At 36.4% G+C, this 25,871-nt stretch overlaps 1 protein-coding gene across 1 annotated transcript in view; it reads left to right on the top strand.

Annotated features, from left to right (window-relative positions):
* USH2A (usherin) overlaps positions 1–25,871 on the top strand; it is an 829,367-nt gene that overhangs the window by 142,609 nt on the left and 660,887 nt on the right. The window contains exons 11-12 of the mRNA XM_028488076.1: positions 17,842–18,037; positions 21,523–22,164. Coding sequence (XP_028343877.1) covers positions 17,842–18,037; positions 21,523–22,164 — 838 coding nt within the window. The remainder of the gene's footprint in view (positions 1–17,841; positions 18,038–21,522; positions 22,165–25,871) is intronic.

Genomic DNA, 25,871 nt, shown 5'->3' with positions numbered 1-25,871 from the left:
CATGTGGGATCCTCCCAGACCGGGGCGCGAACCCGGTTCCCCTGCATCGGCAGGCGGACGCGCAACCACTGCGCCACCAGGGAAGCCCACATTTTTTTTATTTTTAAATTTTATTGGAGTATAGTTGATTTACAATATTGTGTTAGTTTCAGGTGTACAGCAAAGTGATTCAGTTATACACATACATATATTCATTCTTTTTCAGATTCTTTTCTCATATAGGTTATAACAGAATATTGAGTAGAGTTCCCTGTGCTCTACAGTAGGTCCTTGTTGGTTTTCTATCTTATATATTGTAGCGTGTGTATGTTCATCCCAGGCTCCTGATTTATCATCCCCTCCACGTTTCCCCTTTGGTAACCATAAGTTTGTTTTCTTTTTTTTTCTTATTTATTTATTTATTTATTTTTACTGTATGCCAGTTACTGTTTTGTTTTTTTGTTTTTTTTAACATCTTTATTGGAGTATAACTGTTTTACAATGGTGTGTTAATTTCTGCTTTACAACAAAGTGAATCAGTTATACATATACATATGTTCCCGTATCTCTTCCCTCTTGTGTCTCCCTCCCTCCCACCCTCCCTATCCCACTCCTCTAAGTGGTCACAAAGTGTTTTCTTTTTTTTAAAATTAATTAATTTATTTTTGGCTGCGTTGGGTCTTCGTTGCTGCGTGCAGGCTTTCTCTAGTTGCTGAGAGCAGGGGCTGCTCTCGTTGCGGTGCGCGGGCTTCTCATTGCGGTGGTTTCTCTTGTTGCAGAGCACGGGCTCTAGGCACACGAGCTTCAGTAGTTGTGGCTCGCAGGCTCAGTAGTTGTGGCTTGTGAGCTCTAGAGCGCAGGCTCAGTAGTTGTGGCGCACGGGCTTTGTTGCTCCGCGGCATATGGGATCTTCCCGGACCAGGGTTCGAACCCGTGTCCCCTGCATTGGCAGGTGGATTGTTAACCACTGAGCCACCAGGGAAGTCCCATAAGTTTGTTTTCAATATCTGTAAGTCTTTTTCTGTTTTGTAACTAAGTTCATTTGTGTCATTTTAAAAAACTAGATTCCGCATATGAATGATATCATATGATATTCTTTCTCTGTCTAACTTACTTCACTTAGAATTTATCTATTTAGATATAGATATAGTAAGTATGTTTTAAATATTAGTCAGTGCATCATAAGGACCCTTTCTGTGTGTTTTTGATGATACTGATTTATTCGGGAACAGAACATAGCCATCCTCCTTTCTTCTTGGCACACCAACCCAATGTGCTGAGCATTTCCAGAGGCAGGTGTGCTCCCAGGATCAAGGGCAAACCCGTGGCAAGGGCACTAGGCCCTCCAGTCTTCTACAGAACTGGGGAGTGTTTCAGATCCTGGTGCGCTGCAGAACTGGTCTCTACCTTGATCTACCCATATGCGGTTTAGGTGCCATGCATAGGAGTGCCACATTGTGAAATGTGTAAGACAGATTGGCAGACAGATGACATACTGCTAAAAGTGCATGAGGACAGAAACTAGTCAGTAAGAATCTCATAGGTTCCATTTGTTTTGCACTTGCCATGTACAAAGTATTATGCCAAGGATGTTTGGTCAATTAATCCAGTCCTTACCAAAGTTGGTAGAGTAGTTACCGATTTATCCATTGGGTTGTTAAGGACAATGAACCTCGGAGAAATTAGGTAACACCTCCAAGATCACACAAGTAATAATGGGGTAGAGCAGAAATGCAAAACTTGTATTATCTGTTTCCAAAGTCCAACTTGAGGTTAGAAGCACTGGCTCTTACAGTGCCTGGCACATAAAAGAAACCCATAGTAGGTTGCTGAACTGGATATTTATGTACACTATCCAAAAGTAGAAAGGAAACATCCATTTGTTTTAGACTTGTTATTCCAAATCTTATTAATTTAATTCTAACTATTAAAAAAATCCTAAATATTTAGGAAATAACAATGTGTATATAATTCAGTCGCAAACTAATTTCTTAGAACCAATACAATTCTCAAATGGAGATTTGGGTGATACTGAGGAATTAATGTAGCCCCGTTAGTGCTTCATGTATACCAAGGATTCAGGTTATTATCTTACACATAAATTAATTTGAATATTTTGTAAAGGCACTTTTTAAAAGCCTGATTTATTAAGTTTCTTTATCATCTCAGATAAACATCTCTTAATATATTTGGATTTCACATTTTCACTGATTCAACAAACTAACAGTACAGTAGGCAAGCATACTACTCTATAGGTTCACAGCAACTTTGATCATTTTTACTAAAATAAAACAAAAAAGATTGTTAAACCAAATGAGTTAACTTTCCTAAAAGCCTATTTCCGTACAAAATTAACTAAACACATGGAGAATGTATTTTTTTGTGCTGGAAGTATTTTTTAAATGCTACTGGGAGATCTTTCATTTTGATGAAGTCAAAACCCCATCCTGTTAATAACCACTATAGTAATTTTGCAGCAAATTACAATAAGACCACACTGTACCGTTGTGCCATTCAGATGACATTTATGAAATGCTCTAATTTAACATGGTGTGACATATATCATATGCATCTTTTACAAGTTATAGCTTATAATCTCTGAGTGAAGTAGACCTAAACCAGAGGGGGAAAGGATGATGCAATATGAAATTATACCCCTTTGAGAAGTGGAAGGACTATAATTATAGTACTTCCTCTTAAAAAGCCATTCAAGTATGTAACCATTGCTGGGAATAACAGTATGTGGGGAATCTCTTTACACGCTTTCCATCTTGAACACTCAAAAGATTAAGAAAAAAAAATGTATTCCGTTCCTACTAACACTTTGTTTGAGCATACTTCAGAATTTTACCTGTCTGCACTCTCCTTAGAGATTGTGGTGGTGAAGTTTGGAAAGCACTTTCTCGGAAATGCCTTTGGGAGAGGGAGGGGAGCTATAAAAATATACCAGCCTGACAAATGACAGGCATCGTAGAATGGAAAAGAAAAGACATCTTGGTTTTACACCAGTGTGGAAGCTTTTCCTCTCAAATGAATATTTTCGATAGCAGAGCAAGATGATAAACAGCAGTATCACAAAACACTTAAACGGGAACAAGTATTATGATGTACATTATTCACCTGGCATTCTCCAATTTGTGACATTTATATGTGGCAGAAACCATTGCAGATTCATTTATTTTTGAAGTGGAATGAATACCTTACAAAGGTGGCCTGTTACATTAGTGTGGACTTTTCTTCTCTAGAGAGGCAGGAGCTTAAGGAAAGAAGTCATTGTGTCTATATTAGAAATATGGAGTAATTCTCAGGGTCCACTTCTTAGGGCTGAGTGAGCTCCTAGCAGGGAGAATATACTGTAAAAAGATAGATAGATAAATAGATAGATAGACAGATAGATAGACAGACAGGTAGATAAATTGATAGGCAGATACATACATACATAGATACATACATACATAGACAAATAGAGATATACACAACTTTTCCTTAGAAGCACCAGCAGCTGCAAATGATTAGGTATTTCATAGATGCTTTTTTTTAAAAAATGCTAAAACCAGGCTATTTCCAGAGATTACATTTAGATGCTTAATAATACAAATGCTCCAATGTTAAATCAGTTCAGAAAGACCATGTTTCTCTGATGCTCAGTGATGGACCTATCAATAATTTGATGAGATACAAGACTAAGTTAGAAGAAAAGAGAGTAAGAGCGAGTCCCTAGGAATTGATAATGCAGTGACAAAATAGGTAGCAAGTACTTAAAGAGCTAGTTCTTAAATCTTAGTGTTCATAAGAATCACCAATAGAAATTTTTTTAAATGAAGATTCCTGGGCTTGTCCTTCAGGGACTTTTATTTCTATAGGTCTGATTGATTTGGTCATAGGCAGTCAAAGGACGCAACTTTGGAATATACTAAACATATGTTGGATATAGGTTTGTATATTCAAAAATTTTCAGTATTTAAAAATGGCATGTATCCTTTGAGACAAATATTTTTAAAACTGTGATTATGTTTTATTTTTACATTTGAATGAAGGTGAATTTGGAGTAAATATTTTCTAAGAACTATTCCAGATATTACTAAATCTACCAAAACCGAGTAGAACTTGTGGTTTATAGTTCTCTAATTTTTGAAGTACCTCCTGAGCACATTTCAATGCTATAACAATTATTTTTAAATAATTCATCCAGTCAGTAGACAAATATTTAGAGGATGCCCCTATGTACTTGGCATTGTGCTAATCAAGGTTACATAATAGTGAATGAATGAATCACTCAGGGACTGGTAAATGAAATTTAACCCTCCTGAAATGTATTGTTTACTAATATTATCTAGGAATAAACTTTGGAAAGATTGAATTTTTTTCATTGCCAGTGATAAACCCACCCCAGCTTCAGAATTTCTGTCTTTAAGCATATTCTTTTAAACATAATTCTGCCCATCCACTTTCCATAGTGTCTCCTCAGCGTGGGGTCTTGCCATGGATGTGTGCCCTGGTCCATCAGTTTTGAGAGTTCCCAGAAGCTAGGCTACTCCAATCCCTTCAGTTCCCACTGTAGATCTCTCGCCATCGCTTGTTCTGGATCAGCAGTACCCCTCCCACTTGTAGTCACCTGTTCTCAAAACACCCGTTCTCAAAATGTTCTCAAGTGTCCTGTACTTGGGGTTCGAGTTTTCAGGTCTTTCAAAAGTCAGATGACCTGTGACTTCTATCTGCTTTGTCCTACGCTGACACTGATTCCATACATGTCTTGTGACTTGGTTTTTTTGCACTTTCTTCTCTTTGGGGGTTTCTAGGGATAGTTGGTCACCTCGTTCTGTTATAAATATTATTCTTGGCTTCTTCTGGTTTTGCATTTTAGTTGTGTTTTTCTTTTGGGATTTGGAGAAATTCACAAACTCTGTGACCATGTAATCATTGTCCCTCATTCCTCTGGAGCCTCTTTTGACTTGTATTGCCTAACTTAAACTGAATATATAGAATACATGGAAGAAATGTAAGCCCAAGCTCTTTTGTTGTTTGTCTTCCTATGTGATGCCTTCTCCTTCTCCTTCTTTCTCAACCTATTTCACCATCAGTGACTGTCCTTTCCTCCATTTCCACCTACTCACCACAATATTCAACTGTACTCACTCAACTTTCCCTACACCCACCCCACACCCACTTATTTTCTGATAGTTTAAGTCTCTTATGAAACAGGTAAGAGAGGCAGTAAAGACAAGTGGGGATGAACAGCAAAATGACTGCATCAGCAAGTAGCAGCCAGGCATTGAGGGAAGCTGCTTGTTTTCTGAGCCAGAAGACTGATGATGGGGAGGAAAAAAGAACAAACTAAACACAGAGTAAGTAGGCAAAAGGGAAAAGAAAGACAAAATTAGCCAAATAGAAATTGTACAAGCAATAGTGAAAATGAAAAAACTCAGTAGTCGTGTTTTTTTCCATAAAGATTAATAACATTGACAAACTGATCAGTAGAAACAAGAGAAAAACAAGTTGCCAACATCAGAAATTTAAAAAAGGGACATCACAGCACATTCTACAAACACCTATATAGGATCATAATGAATATTATGAAAAACTCTCTCCTAAGAAATTTGACATCCTAAGTGAAGTAGACAAATTAATATAAAACTAACACAAAAAGAAATAGAACATTAATACATACAGAAGAAAAAACAGAAAATCTAAATAGCTTCCTATAAAGACATTGAGTTTGTAATCAAAATTCAAATTTCCTTTCAACAAGGAAAACTTCAGGCCCAGATGACTTCATTGGTGACTTCTCCAATAGCATAAAGGAATAAATCATGAAAGTCCTACATAAACTCTTTTAGAAAACTGAGGAAGAATGTGTACTTTCCAAAGTGTTTAATGAGGGCTACTTAACCTTAATCCCATAACCTGACAAAACATTTAAAAACATGTCCATTTGAACAAGTCAAATGTTCCATATGAACATAGATATAAAATATCTTAACAATATTTTAGCAAATTGAATCTGGAAATATATAATAAAGGTAAGGCATCATGATTGATTGGCATTTATTCCAAATATGCAAGACTGATTTAACATTTGAAAATCAATTAGTGCAATAAACAACATAAATCTCATAATCTCAATAAGTGTTGAAAAACTTTTGAAAAAATTCAAAACACTTTCATGATAAATATGCTCTCCATACTAGAAACAGAAGAAAACTTACTCAATCTGAAAAGGGCATCTTCAAAGAAATGTAACATCATACTTAACAATAAACGTTAAACATTTTCCCTGTAAGATCAGGAACAAAACAAGGATCCTTGCTCTTATAACTTCTGTTCAAAGCTGTAACAGAGGTTGAAAGTAGTACAAAATGAACAAAATAAAATCACGGATGTCAAAAAAGAAGCCAAACTATTGTTATTTGCAGAAAACATGATACTAGATGGACACTGGAGACAGAAGACATTGCCTGGCAGACATCAAGCCCCTCACCCCACATTATCACTTTTCTCTTCCTACCGTTGTCCTCCATAAAGCCGTTAAAAATTGGCTAATAATCTAAAGAAGAATAGTGTTTTTGCCATGCAGATGTAGCTACAAAACAATCCCTGAGCAGCAGCGCCATCCAGATGGCTGCCATCAAGCCCTTCCAGTAGAGACTCTGGGGCCATCACTGAGGTATGGTAATAGTGTCACATGACACTAGAGAGGCATATTGGGGTCACATCATGGAATTTGGACTTTGTTAGGTAGCCAATAGGGAGCTCTTGAATATCTTTGAGCACGGAAGTGACATGGTGGTGTGCCAAGTCAGGGGAGAGCAGTGTGTTACAGGCATGGCTTAGAACTGCTAGTACTTGGTGATCAATTCATGTATCATTCTGCATACAATTCCTGAGCAATGCTGGCAATTCTGAGGGAAGAACTGGTAGAAACTGAGAGGTATTGCTCGCATACTATGACCTCATGCAACTCACAGGGTACATACTGTGTGGTTGTATGTGATCAAACATTTGTTGATAACAGCATGAATGAATGAGTTCTCCAGCAAGGAGGAATAGGAGTTAAAGAATTTCTATTCAAAAAAATCTATAGTCATCTCTATAAAAGAAAAGATTATTCTAAAGAATCTACTCATTAATTAAAAGATTTTTTGCCCTCAGTTGTATTTCTGTTCAAACAAAACCCTGAAAATCTAATTTAATTTCCAGGGCAGACTTCCCGTTCTTAAACTTATGAGTTTGCTTTTCAAATTCTTACTTTGTATGGCAACGTCCACATTACCTCATTGGCTTTTAGTGAGTTCTGTGAGAAGATGTAATCTATAGAACATTAGATTTTCCTCTACCACCAGCCAAATGAGTGCTTAAGAAGACAGATATTTCTCCTGTTTTAAAAGTGTTGCTTTGAATTACTTAAAATATAGTGTCTATTACATAGAGAACCTCTAATAAATATTGACTGTTCTCACCTAATTTATTAATCTTTAACTCATACGTTGTTATCTCTAAGTGATATTTTTCACACACACAAAAGAAATCACGTATGGATTATCTGATGCCTCGAGTCACCGTGATAGAACTCCATCTCTTAATGTAGAGGATGGGTGAGAAAGCTGAATAGGATAATGATTGCAGAGTCTTACTTTTTCCTGTTGTCACTAATTTTCCTGCCAAATTCATTGTTGCAATTGTTACACAATTGACTGTGCATATCCACCACTGCTACATAGCCTGGGACAGCAGACTTTTGCAGTATGGTCCAGAATAGAGAGATCCTGAGCGTGGTCACTGGGTAGTAGACAGGGCCCCTTAGCAAACATCGGGGCTATTCAGAGAAATTCACAAATTAGTAACTGGACTGCTAACCTGCTTCTTCCACTGTGGGTCCAGCTCCTCACAGGTATTGGACATTGCCTTGACCTTCCTTCGGTCTAGCACTCTTGCCATTGAAGTGTTACATTTGTAGCTTATCACAAGCAGAGTGAACTTAGCACAGTGGTTATGAGCATAGATTTGTCCAGCTAACTGTCTGCCCTCAAGAAGTAGCTTTATCTAAAGTTCAGTTTCTTCTGCTGTCCAAAATGAAGAGTCATTCATTTCCCAAATGGGAAAATGACTAAAACTCCTGCTTTTATGGAGTTTACATTGTAAGGTGGTTTGGGGAGTAGAGGGGGAAGGTAATCATCAGTCAATGTAAGAATAAGTAAATCTCTTTGCTAAGTTAATTGCTATGGAAGAAACAGGACAAAGTAAAAGACCTCAGGAGTGCCATTTGAAGGAAGGGAGCTGCAATTTAGATACATAGTCAAGGCAGGGCTCATTAAGAAGGGGACATTTGATTTGAGCCCTGAGGGTGGTGAGGGAGTTAGTTGTCTGGAAGTCTGTAGGGAGGGACCCAAGCAGAGGAAGCAGCCTATGCAAACACCCTAAGCTGTGGGTATCCCTGCTGTGTTCAAGGAACAGAGAAGAGGCCATGTAGCTGGAGTGGAAGCAAAAGAGAGGAGAAGGCACATCCAGAACCTTGGGAATCCTGGGTTGGGATGCAAAGGATTGGCCTTTCCACTTTGCCAGCGCCTGCTACGCAGCCATTAGGTACTTTAGAAGGTTGAAGAAAGTTGGATGGTCAATCCTTTGATGAATTTACTACCTACTGTTTAATCATTAGCAGTGTGACATATAGAGTAATAGTTATATATACCACTAGTTTTTTTTCCCCCCAAGATGCTGACATCTCTGCCGCTTGCATATCTATAAGATTAAAAATTCTTTTTTAACATGCTCAGGTATAACAGATGACATCATCTGTACAGCCCCACCTTCTTCTCAGAATGTTCCATCTTTTGGACCTAGTCTGGACCAATGGCCCTTTGGGCTACCTGCTCAGCTGTTAGCATGGGCTTGCCACATACCTGAATCTCCATCTCCTGGATCCCATGCCTTGCATTCTAGTTGCTATTATTGTCGACTTTCTCATTTGCTGGTATCTTATGTCCCAGTACCTTCCTGAGAATGGGAGTTAAATTTAGAAGGTATTGCTTCCAATAATTTAAAATAATTTTATTCATAATTTAGAAGGTATCGTGTCCAATAATTTGAAGACAATTTTATTTATAATTTGGAAGGTAGGATATAGTTTTCTAGGTTGCAATAATATTACAGAACACTTCAATGATATTCTGTATTTCTTTTATATGTGACTTATTTTATTGGTCTCTAGAAATTTTTGTGTCTTCTTTCTATTTCTGGTATTTGAATGCTTCATGAGATTGTACCTTAATGTAGTTTCTTTTTTTACCCATTAATTTTGCTAGTACATGGTGAGCCTTTTTAAACTGTGGCTTCATGTAAGGAAAAGTGTTTATGTTGTATTAATGCTTTGATAATTTCCTGCCTCATTTTTCTATTTTTTGTCCTTCTGGAAATTCTGTATTTTATGTCATTTTTCTTCTATTATTATTATTATTCTTTCTGAAGAATTTTCTTTATCTTACAGTCTTTTTATTGACATTTTTATTTTGCCTATTGTATTTTTAATATTCAATAGTTCTTTCCTTCACAGGTTGTTTCCTAAGGCTTTTTCTGTTCTACGTTTTTATGTTTAATTATTATTTTTTAATAAATTTATTTTTATTGATTTATTTTTGGTTGCGTTGGGTCTTCGTTGCTGTGTGCGGGCTTCCTCTAGTTGCGGCGAGCAGGGGCTACTCTTCATTGCGGTGTGTGGGCTTCTTATTGCTGTGGCTTCTCTTGTTGCAGAGCACAGGCTCTAGGCGCATGGGCTTCAGTAGTTGTGGCATGCGGGCTCAGTAGTTGTGGCTCGTGAGCTCTAGAGCACAGGCTCTGTAGTTGTGGAGCACGGGCTTAGTTGCTCTGTGGCATGTGGGATCTTCCAGGATCAGGGATCAAACCCGCATCCCCTGCATTGGCAGGCAGATTCTTAACCACTGCGCCACCAGGGATGTCCCGTTCTATGTTTTTAAATGAATGCAACTTTTACCATAACTTTCTGGGGATAATAGTTATAGCAGTGTTTTATTTGTTATTGGTTGATGACTTCTTATATTTATCTTCTCTGCATTCCTTCTTTCCCTTATAGATTATTATTCTCTTTTTTTTTCTTGGTCCCTGTTTTTCATGTTGGAAATTTTGCTGCCTGCTCTATTCTACAATAAACTGGCAAACGGCTTCCAAGCTATACTTTGCTCTTGTGTGTACAAACATAAAGAGAGCTTTTCTTTGCAGTGGTCAGAGTCCCAGGTATCAGCTCCAGAGATCTTATCTCTGTAGCTTTTCTCTGCCAGTTTCCTCTTAAATGGAAAATAAGTCTAGCTCCTGGCTTTCTAGAAGCAGTGTAGGAGAAATAGAATGGTGGCAAGGGGTAAGGGTGTACATACACTCCTACTTAATCCTCCAATTTCTGTCCTATACCTCATCTGTTCACCGACTGCTGATGGTCTAGTATAATGGAGCTGGTTATCTTAATTTTTTTTTGGCAATAAGACCAATATCACCATGGAATAGGAGTGTACCTGGCTGTATAGGATTAAAAAGGGAATTGGAACTCTAAATACTTGTTTTGTAGAACTCTTCTAATTCAGGATTCTCAACCACAGCACGATTGGTATTTCTGGCTGGATAATTCTTTGTTGTGGAGAACTGTTCTGTATATTGTAGGATGTTTACCAGCATCCCTGGCCTCAACCCACCAGATGGTAGTAGAATCCCTCTCCCAATTGTGACAACCAGAAAGTCCCCAGCCACTGCTAAAAGTCCTCTGGGGAACAAAATCACCCCCAGATGAGAGCCATTGTTCTGATTTCAGAACTTATCCTGCTTTTTTCAGTGTTTTATCACTTGTCAACCTTAAGGCTTTCAGAGCCTTAAGGCTAAGGTTTTCCTTTCTGTAGGAAAAATCAGCTTTCTTGTTTTAGAAATACAACTCACCTGGCACCCATATTGTAGCTTCTGACTAGTTGAGAGTATTGTCAATATTCATTTATATTTCTTCCTTCCATTCTCTGTCTTTGAAACTTTTTGGGGAAATTTATTTGTTCTCTATTGTTCTCCCTAATCATTAAAATTATGGATTATAATTTTTAAAATTAATCGTTAAAATTATGGATTACAATTTTTAAAATTCCTATTTTAATAAAATATCAGGAAAAGAGGAAATAGGCACATGCTTAATCTTCTGGCTTTTTACCTTGAGAGAATTTCCAGGCCAAGGAACAGAGTGGGAGGTGGAGCTCAGGGGATTCTCTGAGTTGAAGAGGTGGAGCTGACAGTGTGGGGAGTCCAAAGTGGCTGGAGTTTGCAGAGAGAGCAGCACAGAGAGATAATCCCAGAGCTCTATAGAGTATCTTTCTTAAGTACTCAGCTGACTATCAATTATTGCATGTGTGTGAGGCTGGGGAAAGAACAACCTGAAAGAATTAAATGTAATGGTGCTGAGCACTCATGCAAGGCTGTGAATAGTGCCTGTTTCCACTAGCCAAACTAGAAAAACCTCATGAGTCACAGGATATCCGATCGAGTACACAGAAGTATCTTGCCTCAATTGTAGAGAATAGTCCTAGACTAATCACTGCTCCAGGACCACCTAATAAATCTTAAGAGTAAGACCCAAAGGAACTAACTGTTTCCAAGTAACTTAACTGCATCCCAGGACAAAGCTCAGGAATATTTATAGGAACACTAAAATATCTAGCACCCAAGAAGAGAAAGTCCACAAAATCTAGCACCCAATTAAAAAAAAAAATTACCAGGCATACAAAGAAGCAGGAAAATAAAGCCTATAATGAGGACAAAAATCAATCAATCAAAAGTGACCCAGAACTAAAACAGATGTTAGAATTACCAGGCAGGTACCTTAAAACAGATATTGTAACTATGTTCCAGATGTTCAAAAAGTTGCATAGAGACATAAAAGGTATGAATAGGATACAAATCAAAAATCTAGAGAGGAAAGCTACAATGTGTAAAATGAAAATAAATTGGATGGGATTAATGCTACTTATACATTGGAGAAAAGAGTAATGAACTTGAAGTCATACAATATAAACCATCTAAAATTAAACATATAGAGAAAAGATAATTTAGAAAAGTTGAAACAACATCAGCGAGCTGTGGGACTACTTCAGGAGTTGTGCTATATGTATAACTGGAGTGCCCAAAGAAGAGGAAGAGTGAAGATAGAGACAGAAAAAAATTTGAAGAAATAATGACTGAAAAATTTTAAATACTGTATAATGAAAACCAAAAAAACCACCAACCAAAGAAACTCGAGAAAAGCCAAGAAGAAGAAACATGAAGAAAACTGCAAAAAGCACATCATAATTGAGTTGCTTCAAACTAGTGATAGTTTTCTCTTTAATGATAAAGATAAAATATTAAAGCAGCCAGAGGAAATAGGTAAATTATATACAGAGGAAAAACCATTAAGATGATGAGAGTTTCCTATTAAAAATAATGCAAGCAAAAAGACAGTGATGCAACATACTTAAAACACAGAAATAAAAAAAATGGTGTACATAGAATTCTATACCTAGTAAAAATATCTCTCTGAGATAAAGGGAAAGTAGAAATTTTTTTACAATGTATAAAAATGAAAGAATTCATCACAAGCAGACCTGCATGCACTATAAGAAATGTTAAAAAGAAATCCTTCAGCCAGAAGTATAATGATACCAGATGTAAACATGACTTTACACAAAGAACTGAAGAGCTCCAGAGAGAGTAGCTACATGGGTAATTATATAAGATTTATCTGATTATTTAATTCTCTTTAAAAATAATTGACAGTTTAAACAAAAGCAATAATGCTGTATTAAAATGTTTATAATACATTTACATTAAAATGTATGACAACAATAGCACAATGTTAGAAGGGAGAAAATGAGCTATAATATCGTAAGGTTCTTATTACGAAATATAATCACTTCAAGGTAGACTGTGTGATAAAGATATACACCATAGACTTCAAAGAGACCACTAAAAATAATAAAACAATGTGCTGTAGCTAATAAACTGAAAGTAAGATAAAATGGAATCTAGAAAATTTAAAATAATAGAAAAGCAGGCAGAAATGAGGAACACAAACAGTTGAAATAAATATAAGGAAAGTAGCAGGATGATGGATTTAAAACTAACCATGTCAATAATCACATTAAGTTTAAATGTTCTAGATACTCCATTTAAAAGTCAGAGATTGGAAGATTGGAAAAAAAAGTAAGACCCTGCCAAAGGATTATATGCTGCCTACAGGAAATTCACTTCAAACATAAGACACACATAGGTTAAAAATAAAGGATGATTAAAGATATACTCTGCAATTACTAATCCTAAGAAAGCTGGGGTGACTTTATTAATATCAGAAAATATAGATTTTAAAGTAAAAGTGCTTCCCAGGGTAAGGATGGTCACATTGCAAAACAGGTCAATTCATCAAAAGGGTTTGGTACATAAATTCTTAACATTTATGTACCAAATCACAGAGTCTGTGCAGCTATACGAGTCAAAAACTGATAGAAATGAAAGGAGAAATACAAATATCCGAGATTGTAGGCAAAAATTTAATACCCCTTTCTCAATAATTAATAGAACAAATTGACAGAAAATCGTAAGTATAGAGGTTAAAACAGCACTGTCAACCAACTTGACTTAATTGACGTTTATAGAGCGCACTCAACAGCAGCAGAATACACATATTTTTCTTTTCATTTTTTTTTTTTTTTTTTTTTTTTTGGCGGTACGCGGGCCTCTCACTGTTATGGCCTCTCCCGTTGCGGAGCGCAGGCTCCGGACGCGCAGGCTCAGCGGCCAGGGCTCACGGGCCCAGCCGCTCCGCGGCACGTGGGATCCTCTCGGACCGGGGCACGAACCCGCGTCCCCTGCATCGGCAGGCGGACTCCCAACCACTGCGCCACCAGGGAAGTCCCTATTTTTCTAATCTACACAAAGCATCTATCAAAATGAATCAAATTCTGGACCATAAAACAAGCCTCAATACATTTAAAAGAATTCAAGTCATGTAAAGTATGCTATCTGACCATAATCATTAAATAAAATTGGAAATCAATAACAGAGTAATCTCTGGAATATCCCTAAATATTTGGAAACTAAATAACGCACATCTAAATAACCTAAGGGTCAAATAGGAAATGAAAGGGAAATTAGAAAGTATTCTGAACTGAATGAAAATGAAAACACAACATATCAAAACTGTGGGATGCTGATATAGCAGTCCTTAGTAAGATATTAAAAGCACTAAATTGTCTATATTAGAAAAGAATAAAATTCAAAGAAAAACCTTTCCCCTTAAGAAACTAGGAAAAGAAAAGAAATGACCCAAGCCAGGCTAATCAAAATTATTTTCGAGTTTCTAACAGGAGCTCATAGGGGCATCCCTTTTCCCTCATTGTTCATGTGGCTGAAAGCATGCAAGACCAAAACTTACAAAACCGAGATTGTGTTTTAAGCCTTAAAGAGCTAGAAAATTTCTCTGGCTTAAAGTATGAACATGTTTGTTTGTTGTTAGAAACAGTAACTGTACCTCATTATTTGTTTTCCTTCTACATTACTAAGAGAAATTTCAATATTATTTGGCCATGTGATGATAGAGAATAAACTATATTTCTCAGCCTCCCTGGCAGTTATGTATAGAAATGTAATTTAAATTCTGTTCAGTGGTATTGTTTCTGTTAACTTTCGCCTCTAAAGTGGTGGCTTAAAACAATGAAAACCATTTACTTGGTTTAGAATTCTACGTTTTGGCTCAGCGGTGGTCTGGGCTGGCTTGGCTGATCGTGCCTGAGCTCTTTCATTTATGTGGTTAGCTAGCTTGTCAGCTGGCAGTTAGATGATCCAGGAAGGCCTCACTCACGTGTCTAGTGGTTGTCAAGCAGAAGGTTAACTGGGGTGATAGGAGAGGCTACTAGCTGGGGCTTCTAATTCTCTTCCACATGTCCTCAAATCCTCCAAGAGGATGGCTTGAGCCTGTTTACAAGGTGGTCTCAGGGTTCAAAGCCCAGCTAGAGAGAATCAGCTCCAAGTCCGCAAGCATTTCAAACTTCTGCTTGCATCATATTTGCTGACTTACTATTGGCCAGATAAAATCAAGTAAGTCAACCGAGGGTTACTGTTAGAAGTATCCTATCAAATATCATGGAAACAGAAAAGTGTTGTATCTGACTTTTTGGAAGTGTATTTTTAAAGGGAGGGAGTCACACTCTTCTCTCTACTTCTTGGTGGACAGGAATTGGTCTTAGAGTGTGAATGGATTTATATTCCCTCACATAAAAGGGAGAGAATCTACAGTGAGTTGTACAGAAGTGAACATGTATTTTCAGGTGAATTTTGAGAAACTGATTACAATGAACTCAGTTATAAACTATAAAGCCTTTTATCATTTACTTATAAGCCACATTTGAAGGTATGGCTAATATAGAGAAATTATAGGCTATATCCGTTATGCAAACATTTAGGTTAATGAAATTAGAGTAAAGTTGTGTTATCTTATTTGCAGCCGAGTTTCCCATATGGAGATATTTCATTTTATTGAAAAAAATACCCCGTAAGACCAAAGTGTTGCACAAATCAAGGCAATAATGAACACTTTTTAGGTGATCTATGTAAAAGATGACTAAGAGTTAGGTGTAAAGAGGAAAAGTAGACACACATTAGGGAGGAGTGAGGAGTAGGGAGAGACAAGACAGTTAAATGGTGACTAACTGGGGTGCAGAAGCCTTTGGCAATGTCTAGCTGTAGGGGAACTAAATAGATATTATAAATTGCAAAGTAAAGTTCTCACTCTTCTTTCACCCCAAATCTTTAGTAAAACGTATTACTTTTTTAAAAATGAGAGCTCCTCTTCTGAAATTTCAAGTTTCATGTCTAGAATGATACAGGGCAGAGCTCTCGGGTGGCAGGAAGATTCCCGAATGGAAGAAGCAGAAATTTAGGGTCAGGGTGGCCATGAGAATATCAGTACACATAGAAGTTTTAAAAACTGAAGGAGAACTTTTGTCCTTCAACAGGAGTGGAATGAGCGTTCCAGGCAATCTTATCTAGATTTCCAGAGGAAGGGAAGCTCCAGGTGATACATGCCTTACATTTGAATAAGAAGATAACAAAATAAATAGAAGATAAAGTTTTAGCACAGAATACACCTTTATTTCTCTTTAGCCTTTTCACTCTTTCTTGCTCTAGATTTTTGAAAGAGTACTCTTTACCTGTGGGATGTATGCAAGGTTATTCTTTGAGAGAAATATAAAGTATGTCCAATTCCTGAAGGTGTTTGCCGTCTGGAGAACAAGACTAACATATGTGAAACGAGCAAAAAAATAGGGGATTCATTAAATGGTGATGGACTTGATGTGTGATAAGTATGTAATCAGAGGTCTATTCGATTTTCATGGCTGTAAGTAACTTATACCCGTCAATAAATGCCATTTATTTTTTGCAGACCAAATCAAATACCTGTTTTGAGTCATAATCTGGTTTCCACGGGGCAGGGTGAGAGTGTGGGTGTGAAACAAAGCCAGACACTATGGGGCAAGTCACAACCCTTGCGTATCTTTCTGACCTATATGTGTCTTTGGAGTTGATGTGCATTATTGTCTACAGCTCCCTCGTGCATGTATAAACCTTTATTTTTCAGAGTACTAGGCATTTTGTATCATTATCTTACCCTTAAATAATGATTCCAGTGAGTTCCTATTTTCCAGATGAGGAAAAATGAGGCAGTGATAGATTTTTAACAACTGTTTAATGAAAAAACCCTTCTCTACCTCTTTGTTACTGAATCCCAACCTCCTGTGATATTTTTGGATATCCCTGAGGTTAAAGGTAAATCAAACCGTGTCTTTCCACAGGTAGGTAACTTCCCTTTGTGATAACCTTGCCTCCAAATGTGGCATGCTGGATTCAGTCTGAGTGGAAGGAAGTCATGGGGAGAGAGGCCAGTGACTTTATGAGAGATCTGATGTCTGTATTCACATCTCTTGTGAAAGTCCGAAGTTATTATTGAATTTCTCAGATTTATTTCACGTGTTATATGTATATATTCCCTAGTGAAAGGTTTTAGCTGTTTCTTTAACCAACGTAGCATTATCTACGCATAGAGTAGATAAGCATTATATAGTCTGTGTGTTTTCATTCTCAAACAGCAGCTTGAAGAGGAAAAATTCTCCTTTGTTCAGCTGTTATTTTATGTTGACAATGCTCTAAAACAAGTAACTTTTTTGCATTTTTTACCACAATGTAAGTCAGTTAAATATACTTGATGTGATTAATTCATAATATAAATGAACCATAAATATGCTGAAATATTCCTAAGAGTAGAGTTGTGTAAAAAAATGTTATTAGGGTCATTATCAGGAGGCATAAATGGATACTATTAAGAACTTTATTTTAAACATTGTTAAAACCTTGGTGGGATGATATTATTATAGAAAGATTCTTCCTCAGTTGAGGCACCGGCTATGCGCAGAACAAGTTTGGAGCAAGGAGTAAATGAGAGGAATGAAACAGAGAGGTGGAGATTAAAGGCTAAATTAACAGCTGGCCCTTTTCTATTTTCAGTCTCCCCATGACTATATTTTGATTTCTTTATATGGTGCTTAAGGCTTAATTCCACTTCCCTTTTAGTCATACACTACTGACTTCTATGGGGTTTATTTCCATTCAGTTCTATATATTCACCCTGCTGAAGCTCTCCCATGTTTCTGTGTCAGGAGGGGAAATACCTTATTACCTTCTTGTCTGTTTCACATTGAAAGTTTTTTCCCTCCCTGCCCTCTCTGTCTTGTACCTAATGAGCAAATTATCTAAAAATAGATACGTTCATCATCCTACAAAATGTTGTATCTTCTCTAGATCGGAGGCCAGTGTAATTGTAAGAGACATGTGTCTGGCAGACAGTGCAATCAGTGCCAGAACGGATTCTACAACCTACAAGAGTGGGATCCTGATGGCTGCATTCCGTGCAACTGTAATGCCTCTGGGACAGTGGATGGAGATATTACCTGTCACCCAAATTCAGGCCAGTGCAAGTGCAAAGCAAATGTTATTGGTATGTGTAATGCAGAAGTTTGCAGTCACATCTCTATTACCGTCTGGAATAAAATCCTCTATTTGATTTCTTCCCTGAAGAGTAAAGCAAATTTCCTTGCTCAAGGCAGGCTGGGAAAAAAAAAAATTTAACTGTCTAAAAATGACTAAATTAATAATTCTCTCAAACTACAGCTTGAAGCTTAGTTTAATCAACCCTTTAGAAGTTTCTTTATTCCATAGATGCATTAGTTCACATGGTCCCATACTAATAAGTCATAGAAAAATATAATTTGCTTACTGCATAGATGTTTCTTTTAGAAAATTAGCACTTTTCAACATGTTTTACACTTAATGAGTTCTAAGCAAATCATTTCCATGCTAGTTTTCTTAATAGACCAAAATAAATGGATTTTTTTCCGAAATATTCTGTGCTGCAGGGTCCTTTGTGATAAATCTTTCCATTTTTTTTCTATTATATTTCTTTGAACTGTTCCTATGAAATGCAAAATAAGTCAACATAATTCCACAGATCATGTGTATTGCTAGGATTAGTTATAAAGGGCCACATAATTTTAATTTTGTAATTCAGTGCCAAGCTGATTATAATAAACAGCTACCTTTGGTGTTATTTATCATTTTTTTATACAAGACGTGCTTTTTTTGTTTGTTACTCCCACAGGTATTTTTCAGAAATTAGATTTGATTATAGCAATTTATTACATCCAACATTTTTGAGGGGAACCACGGCCATATAAGGACAAAATTTATCAAGTGCCCGAAATGCACTATGTACATAATGCACTTTGAAATTTTGATATATGAGAATATTATGAGAGGAAAGTTTCCAGATAAAGTGAGTCTTGGATTGTAACTGAACACGTCTTGGTTCATATAGGAAGTTTAAAAAAGACCTTTACCTTTCTATTGTCATTCAAGACACCAAGTCTTCCATGGTTTTTCTAACACTGACCTGAACCTTCTAATAATAAAAACATGCCTGGCAGACACACACACACACACACACACACACACATGCCCGCAAACGTGCATATACACAAACATACGAACATATCATTTGGAGTATCATTTTCATTTCTGTGATATAACACTAAAGCTAATTCTTTATCTTTTATATATGTTGATATGCATACATCATTTTGTACAATTCAGCTAGACAAGCATTTCATTTAATTTAATAAAAAAGAATATGGGCTTGCACATATTCATGGTATTACACAAGATTTCTCTGGTTTAAAGAAGATTAAATCAAAATCTTTACCAAAACTTGCCCTTATGCATTTTAAGCATACAAAAGCTAACTTTTCAGGGATAAAAAGAAAAGAATAACTAACTTATAAATAGAAGCACACTTCTGTATAAGTTTGTCTGTGATATTGAATGAAGTCCTCCAAGTTCAAGCCATACAGCATCCTTTGTTGTTTGATGTAAAATATACTTTAAATTCAAGCTGTGAAAACAAAATTTAAAGAAAGGGCTTTAGGGACAATCAAATGGTTACAGCTCTGTATCAATAAAATCTTTCCTGTGGTAGTTAGATTCCAGAGCTTAAGGAAGGATCAAAGAATCAAACTTTACTATTTGCTTAGAATTTGTTATGGCCTCCCTGCCATTTACCTGTGTTATTGGTTGAGCCAGGTAGTTTTCTGCAGGAAAATAAATACATACTTTTTGAAGATGAAATCATCAGTTTGATATTACTATCTTCTAGAGTTATTTCTGCACATACAGTATTTTTTAATAGAAATGTAAACTTGATATGTATATATATTTCTTTTCCTAATGGGACTAGCAAGTAACCTTATTCAATTTTACCTTGTTCATATGATTAAAAAAAACAACAGAAAATACAAGTGTATGTTGTATGTGCTTCAGAAAGCAAACTGTTAGATTTAACAAAACTGTTAAAGCTTACTAATGATTCTATCACCAGTAAAATACATTAGCACCAATAATTTTATTAAAGTAGGTCATTCATCTAGAATAAAAAGGGAGAAGAATGTGAATTAAACGCCAAGTGTGCTAACTCGCCTGTACTTTTTAACACCGAATGTGATGCCCTGTAGGCCTTCCTGAGTATCGTTAGGAATAGATTACCTGTCAGGAATATGTATGGCATATTCAAATAAGCACTGCGCATATTTTTAAAACTGATATGATGTGAATCCATGTAGACCAATTTTAATAGTTCAAAATGAGTCATAATTCTTGTTAACAATACAGTTATTTTTAAAATTTGCAGCAATAGTGGTCCTTTTTTATTTTCCTTATTGAAATTAAATGATATGCCTTAGGTGAGTCATTCATCACTGTTAAAGAACTTGCCTTCCATTGGAGTTCTTGAATTTTTATCCATCTATATATATATATATTATGCGTTTCCTTCCAGTTTAGGAAATGCTTTTCTGCATATGGTTTCCTGAGTGTGTTTTTGACTGTTATTTCACAACTAATTTTTTTTAAAGCTATTATAGCTTGAAATAAATGTTTCAATGGATTCAGCCTCACATAGTCACTTGTTTAAATTCATGGATATGTGAAGACTAGCTAAAGAAAGTATTTTGCCTCTCAACATTTATTAATCAATTTTTTAAAATTCCTTTCCCTTGTAACACTCTTTTTTGAAACAAAACAAAGTTGTCAGATTTAAGTGTAGGTGACAAAACATTTTTCTTTGCATGTAAAACGTATATATGTTTGTACTCCTTTAAGTAGAAGTAAGGTAAACAGCAGAATTTACTTAGTGTTTAAAGAGGTATGTTCTGAATCACACAATATGAGAAGCAATGTGATTGCTTTATGAGCCAAGGAGAACATAATTTATATTAATTGAAAATGATAAAATATAGGAGTGTATAAAAGCATTGAGATACAATTGCTCTGGATAACTTTTATTTATATTAATTATTTAATTGTGTGAGATTCAGAAGTAAGTATGTGTACTGTTATCACAAAAATAGTTATAACATTTTTAACATTTATTAAACATTTTGGGAGGATGCTGATTTCTAGGAAAATAACTCATGTAATACGCAATTCTTCTGTATGGCTTTGAAAATGTATTTCACTCTCAACTTTTAAATGAACATACTTCGTTACTATGAAATAACTAAGAATAATGGTTTTAATATAGTTAAATAATTTCAAAATAATAGTTCTGATATTTGTTAAAGAGGAAAAGAGTTCCAGTGTGTGCAGCAGAAGCAATATTTGCATTGAGCATTTCTCCTTGCATTAAGTAATGAATAAAATTTTATAGAGCACATTGCAAAAATAAAGTGGTATATGAGTGCAAGTTAAGTATTGCCATCGTATTCTGAGTATATGATCAGCCCTCTGTGGCATTACTTGTGACAGAAACACTCAGCATTTTGTTGTGCCTGTATTAAATGTGGACAGTAGCATTGTTTGCGCTACAGCTGTCTTGAAAGCTTGAATGCAGTTGTTTTCACATCTTTACCTTTTTAAACACATTTTTCTCTTTAGGGCTTAGATGTGATCATTGCGATTTGGGATTTAAATTTCTCCAAAGTGTTAATGACGATGGCTGTGAGCCCTGCCAGTGTGACCTCCACGGCTCAGTGAACGAACTCTGCAATCCTCTTTCTGGGCAGTGTGAGTGCAAACAAGAAGTCAAAGGACTTCAGTGTGATACCTGCAGAGACCACTTTTATGGACTGGACACCACCGGTTGTAAGCCCTGTGACTGCAACGTAGCTGGGTCCCGGTCTGGGACCGTCTGTGATGCTCGGACAGGACAGTGCATCTGTAATCCCAATGTTGGAGGGAGACGGTGCAGTGAATGTCTGGAGGGGTACTTCTACCTACAGCAAAACAGTTCTTTCCTCTGTCTGCCTTGTAACTGTGATAGGACTGGGACAGTAAATGGCTCTCTGCTGTGTGACAGATCAACAGGACAGTGTCTCTGCAAATTAGGAGTAACAGGTCTTCGCTGTAATCAGTGTGAGTCTCACAGGTACCATCTGACCGTTGGCAGTTTTCAAGGCTGCCAGATGTGTGAGTGTGACCCCTTGGGGACGTTCCCTGGGACCATTTGTGACCCAGTCAGTGGCCAGTGCCTATGTCTGCCGCATCGTCAAGGAAGAAGGTGTAATCGTTGTCAACCAGGTAAGAGAGAAACGTTACATTTTCAGTACGCAAAGGTTTTCCTTCTGTCCCACATCAGGTGATTCCTCTTTGCTTCTCGGTCAGGTCTTCTAAAAAATTAACCTCCAACACCTTTGTTGCATTTATATCATTATCTAATAGAGATATAACTATTTAGTTTATTTATGATTATGTGGCATATTTGTGCTGCTGTATTTGGGAGTGACCCTTTAGATGAATGCCGGCCCATCAGACATTTCATAACTGAGACTTACTTTTATTTAATTTCTCAACTTGAAGTAAATCCCCTTTTAACAACTGAAAAAAAATAAGAAAAGCAAGAATACATTTTATATTCTAGAGAAAGAGAAACTTGAGTTGATCATCCACACAATATGCCGAATATTCAGACGATGAACTGATTTTCTGAATAAAAGCTGACCAAGTGTTTTTACTAAATGAGCTATATGTTCTGGCATCAAATAGAAACATCTAAAATAATTTTTAAATGCCATTAAATTAATAAAATAGGCTACTGTTTAGTCCTACTGTACCCATCTTTCCAGGTTTCCCAGTTGGAAGAAAGATGGACCCTATCCCTAACTTTCTCTTTGACTTTATATGATTTAACTAAAGCAATATACTTCCTTTATAATACATTCATCATGATGTTATGATAAATATATATATATCGGTTGTTTAACAGCTGTACTGATTGTTGTCCTGTCTAGCAAAATCAGCTCTGAGTTATCTGAACCTGTGAAAATGAGGGTGATGCAAATTCAGAAGGGTGATTTGCCTGCCAGGGAAGGGTAGGACTAAAGTCTTGTTTTGCATAACAAGGAATTCAGCCTAGTAGAATTGAACCGAACCTCTCCCTTGGCATTGGTCAGTGTGACAAGTCAGTCCAAAGAGACAGAAAAGAAATGATGAATAGTTAATTCTCTTTGAGATAAAATATCAGAGAAAAATTTGAACTAGCTTCAACATAAATGGAGGCTGTATTATCAGCGAATGTCCCATAAAACCTTATATGGAGCAACACAGTCACGACTCAGGAACTAGAAAACTCTCATTGATATATATTCATTCATTCATTCCCACCCTCCGTCTCTTTCTGCAGAAGGGCACCCTGCTTCTCTCTTCCTCTCTGCGTGGTTATATAGCCACCCCTGTCTCCTGAGTTTGCGTACAGTTCTAGTTGCAGCTATACAGAGAGGCATTAGCTGCTTCTCGGTTACAATTCCAAGAGTGAGATTCTAATTGACTCAGTTTTGTCGGGGTGGCCATGTCTGAGCCAATTCCCTGTGGCCAGTGGTGTCAGGATCACATAAAATAAGCATGGCTTCTAGGGACCACTCCTTCAGGTAGGACCGAGGTGGTAAGTGTCCCAGAAAACAGGAAGATTATTGAGAGTTGACAGCTGCAGCGTACTGCGTTCTTTCAGCTTCAGATTTATCCTTCCAAATTTGCAATCAATTTTTATTTTTTATATCCTAAGGTGACTTCTTTTCACTATTTAGTAATATCTCTAATTTTGGAAAGAAAGTAGTTTCCTGCACAAATAACCGTGATATATATAACCTTCTTTGTAAATAAACCAGCAAAAGTTAATAGAGCAAATGTTATATGCTTTTGAGTCGTTATCCATGGTTAAAATTTATTGAGTGTTTCATTCTGACCTAGAATATAGCTATGCCACAGAACTAGAGACCAGTGGGCTCAAATCAGAACAGGAGGATCAGGGGTAGAAAAAAGAAACTGATATATCGCTTGGATAGAGTTCTATTGGAGAGTTTTGATTCCTAGAAATATCTAAGAGATTCCTAGAAAACTAAGCAGAGGCAAATTTTTCAAGAGAGGAAATGTAATCAAGCACATTATAGGGTATAACTGTGAAATAGATTTATGTAGTCATAATAAGATAATCTCTGAAAAGTGATTTAACCGACTAAAGGGATTATTGAGGAGGAGGTATAAATAGCTAAATATTCATTTTCTATAGTAGAAAGACAGTAGTCTAAATTTTAAAAGTTGAGATGTAACAATACATGTATGTTATTCAGAAATAGAGAAATGAAAGCCAGAAGAAACATCTATAGGAGTTGAAGGTGATTGCTCTAGGCGGGGAAATTCCTGGGAGAAGAATGAAGCATCAGGCTGCCATTTTGCATTCTGAGTCTTTAAGTTCTATTTGATTTTAAAAACTATCTGCATGTAAATTTTGATAGAAATAAAAATGTAAAAATTACTGGAAAAATCATACTCAATTCTCATGGTCTCCTGACCCGTTTCTCTTGGGGATTTATCTGGTATAGTGTTGTTTTTTCAGGAGAATAATTTCTTAGTAGCTATTTGCCTATGTAGAGATGACACAAAACTCCTCTCCAGAGGTGTATGGCAAACTGTCCTCTCTTTTAAGGAGGATATAGAATGGGGATCATCACTATTAATGAAAATAATTATCATATTTAAAGTTACCTTGTATTTTATTTACTAGTTCAGTTGTCTTATTTCCTTTGAGTTTTGATATCTTGACAGTAAGGATTATATTATGCAACTTACATAGTCACAATATTGATATAATTCCTTGTATATTGCATGCAGTCAGTAAGTGGTTTGTTTAATTGAAATGAGAAATAATCAGGAGTTTTAACAGGGACATCTGTATTACGTAGGGTTCTCCAGAGAAAAAGAACCAATAGGAGATGTTTGTGTGTATATACATACATATATATATATATATTTTTTTTTTTTTTTTTCCCACTGAATATATTAGTCCATGGGAGGATCTGAACTCCTGATCCTCCTGTTCTGATTTAAGCCTGTTGATCTATAGTTCTGTCGCATGCTGTATCCTAAATCTTACTTTTGCAACTGTACTGAAGATTTCCTTCACATCTCCTGTGGTCGATCCCCTGTTTCCTGAATCCTGTGTGTTCTTTTGTCTTGATTTATTTGTGTATTTGGTAGAGCAAATGCTCCAGCAGCTTCTGAAAAGGAGTACAGGGAGGAAAGTGATTTTTTTTTAGAATTTTGAACACCTGAAATTATCTTTATTCCATACTCATAGCTGTTTGAAATTGTACCATTATACAGAATCCTTTACACTCAATAAATTTATTTCACCATTATCTTCTAGCAGTACCAGCTAGATTCTTGTTTCTTTCTTTTTTTTTTTTTTTACATTCCAGAAGCTTTACCATCTCTATGTCCCTCATTTCAGAACATTTCATGATGAGATGCTTTTTTGATAAATACTTTTTCTGGTAATTCAGTGGGGCATTTTGTCTATAGATTAATGTTCTTATGTTTTGGGAAAATCTATAAAACACCTTCATAGCAACATCTAGACCAGTGTTTGACTGAACAATTGGGCACCAAATCTAGCCAAGTTGACCCATAAGATTAACCATCACAGGTACCCTTTCATATAATCCCCCTGTTCACTGTAGCACTTCATCCCTGTACCTGTTGAGTGCAAACCCCCTCTGGCATAACTTCTAAAGAGAAAACTCATTTTCTTTTCCCAAAATGTGAGAGGGAAAACCTTCTGTTTGGGGAAAGTCACACCTGCCTTCAGAAATCTCTGAAGCCTTCAGTTTCACTTTTTTCCCAGAGTTATGAAAACCTGCGTCAATTAGCTTATTGTTGGCCTGTCCACCTGCAAGTGCTTGGCTTTTACTTGTAGACATCTGTCCTTAGCAGCAATTTCCTCTTCTGTTCTT

This window comes from Physeter macrocephalus, chromosome 4 (assembly GCF_002837175.3).
Source record: "Physeter macrocephalus isolate SW-GA chromosome 4, ASM283717v5, whole genome shotgun sequence".
Classification (NCBI taxonomy): Eukaryota; Metazoa; Chordata; class Mammalia; order Artiodactyla; family Physeteridae; genus Physeter; species Physeter macrocephalus.
The sequence above is the reverse complement of the archived record's forward strand: the minus strand, read 5'-3'. Positions and strand labels throughout refer to the sequence as shown.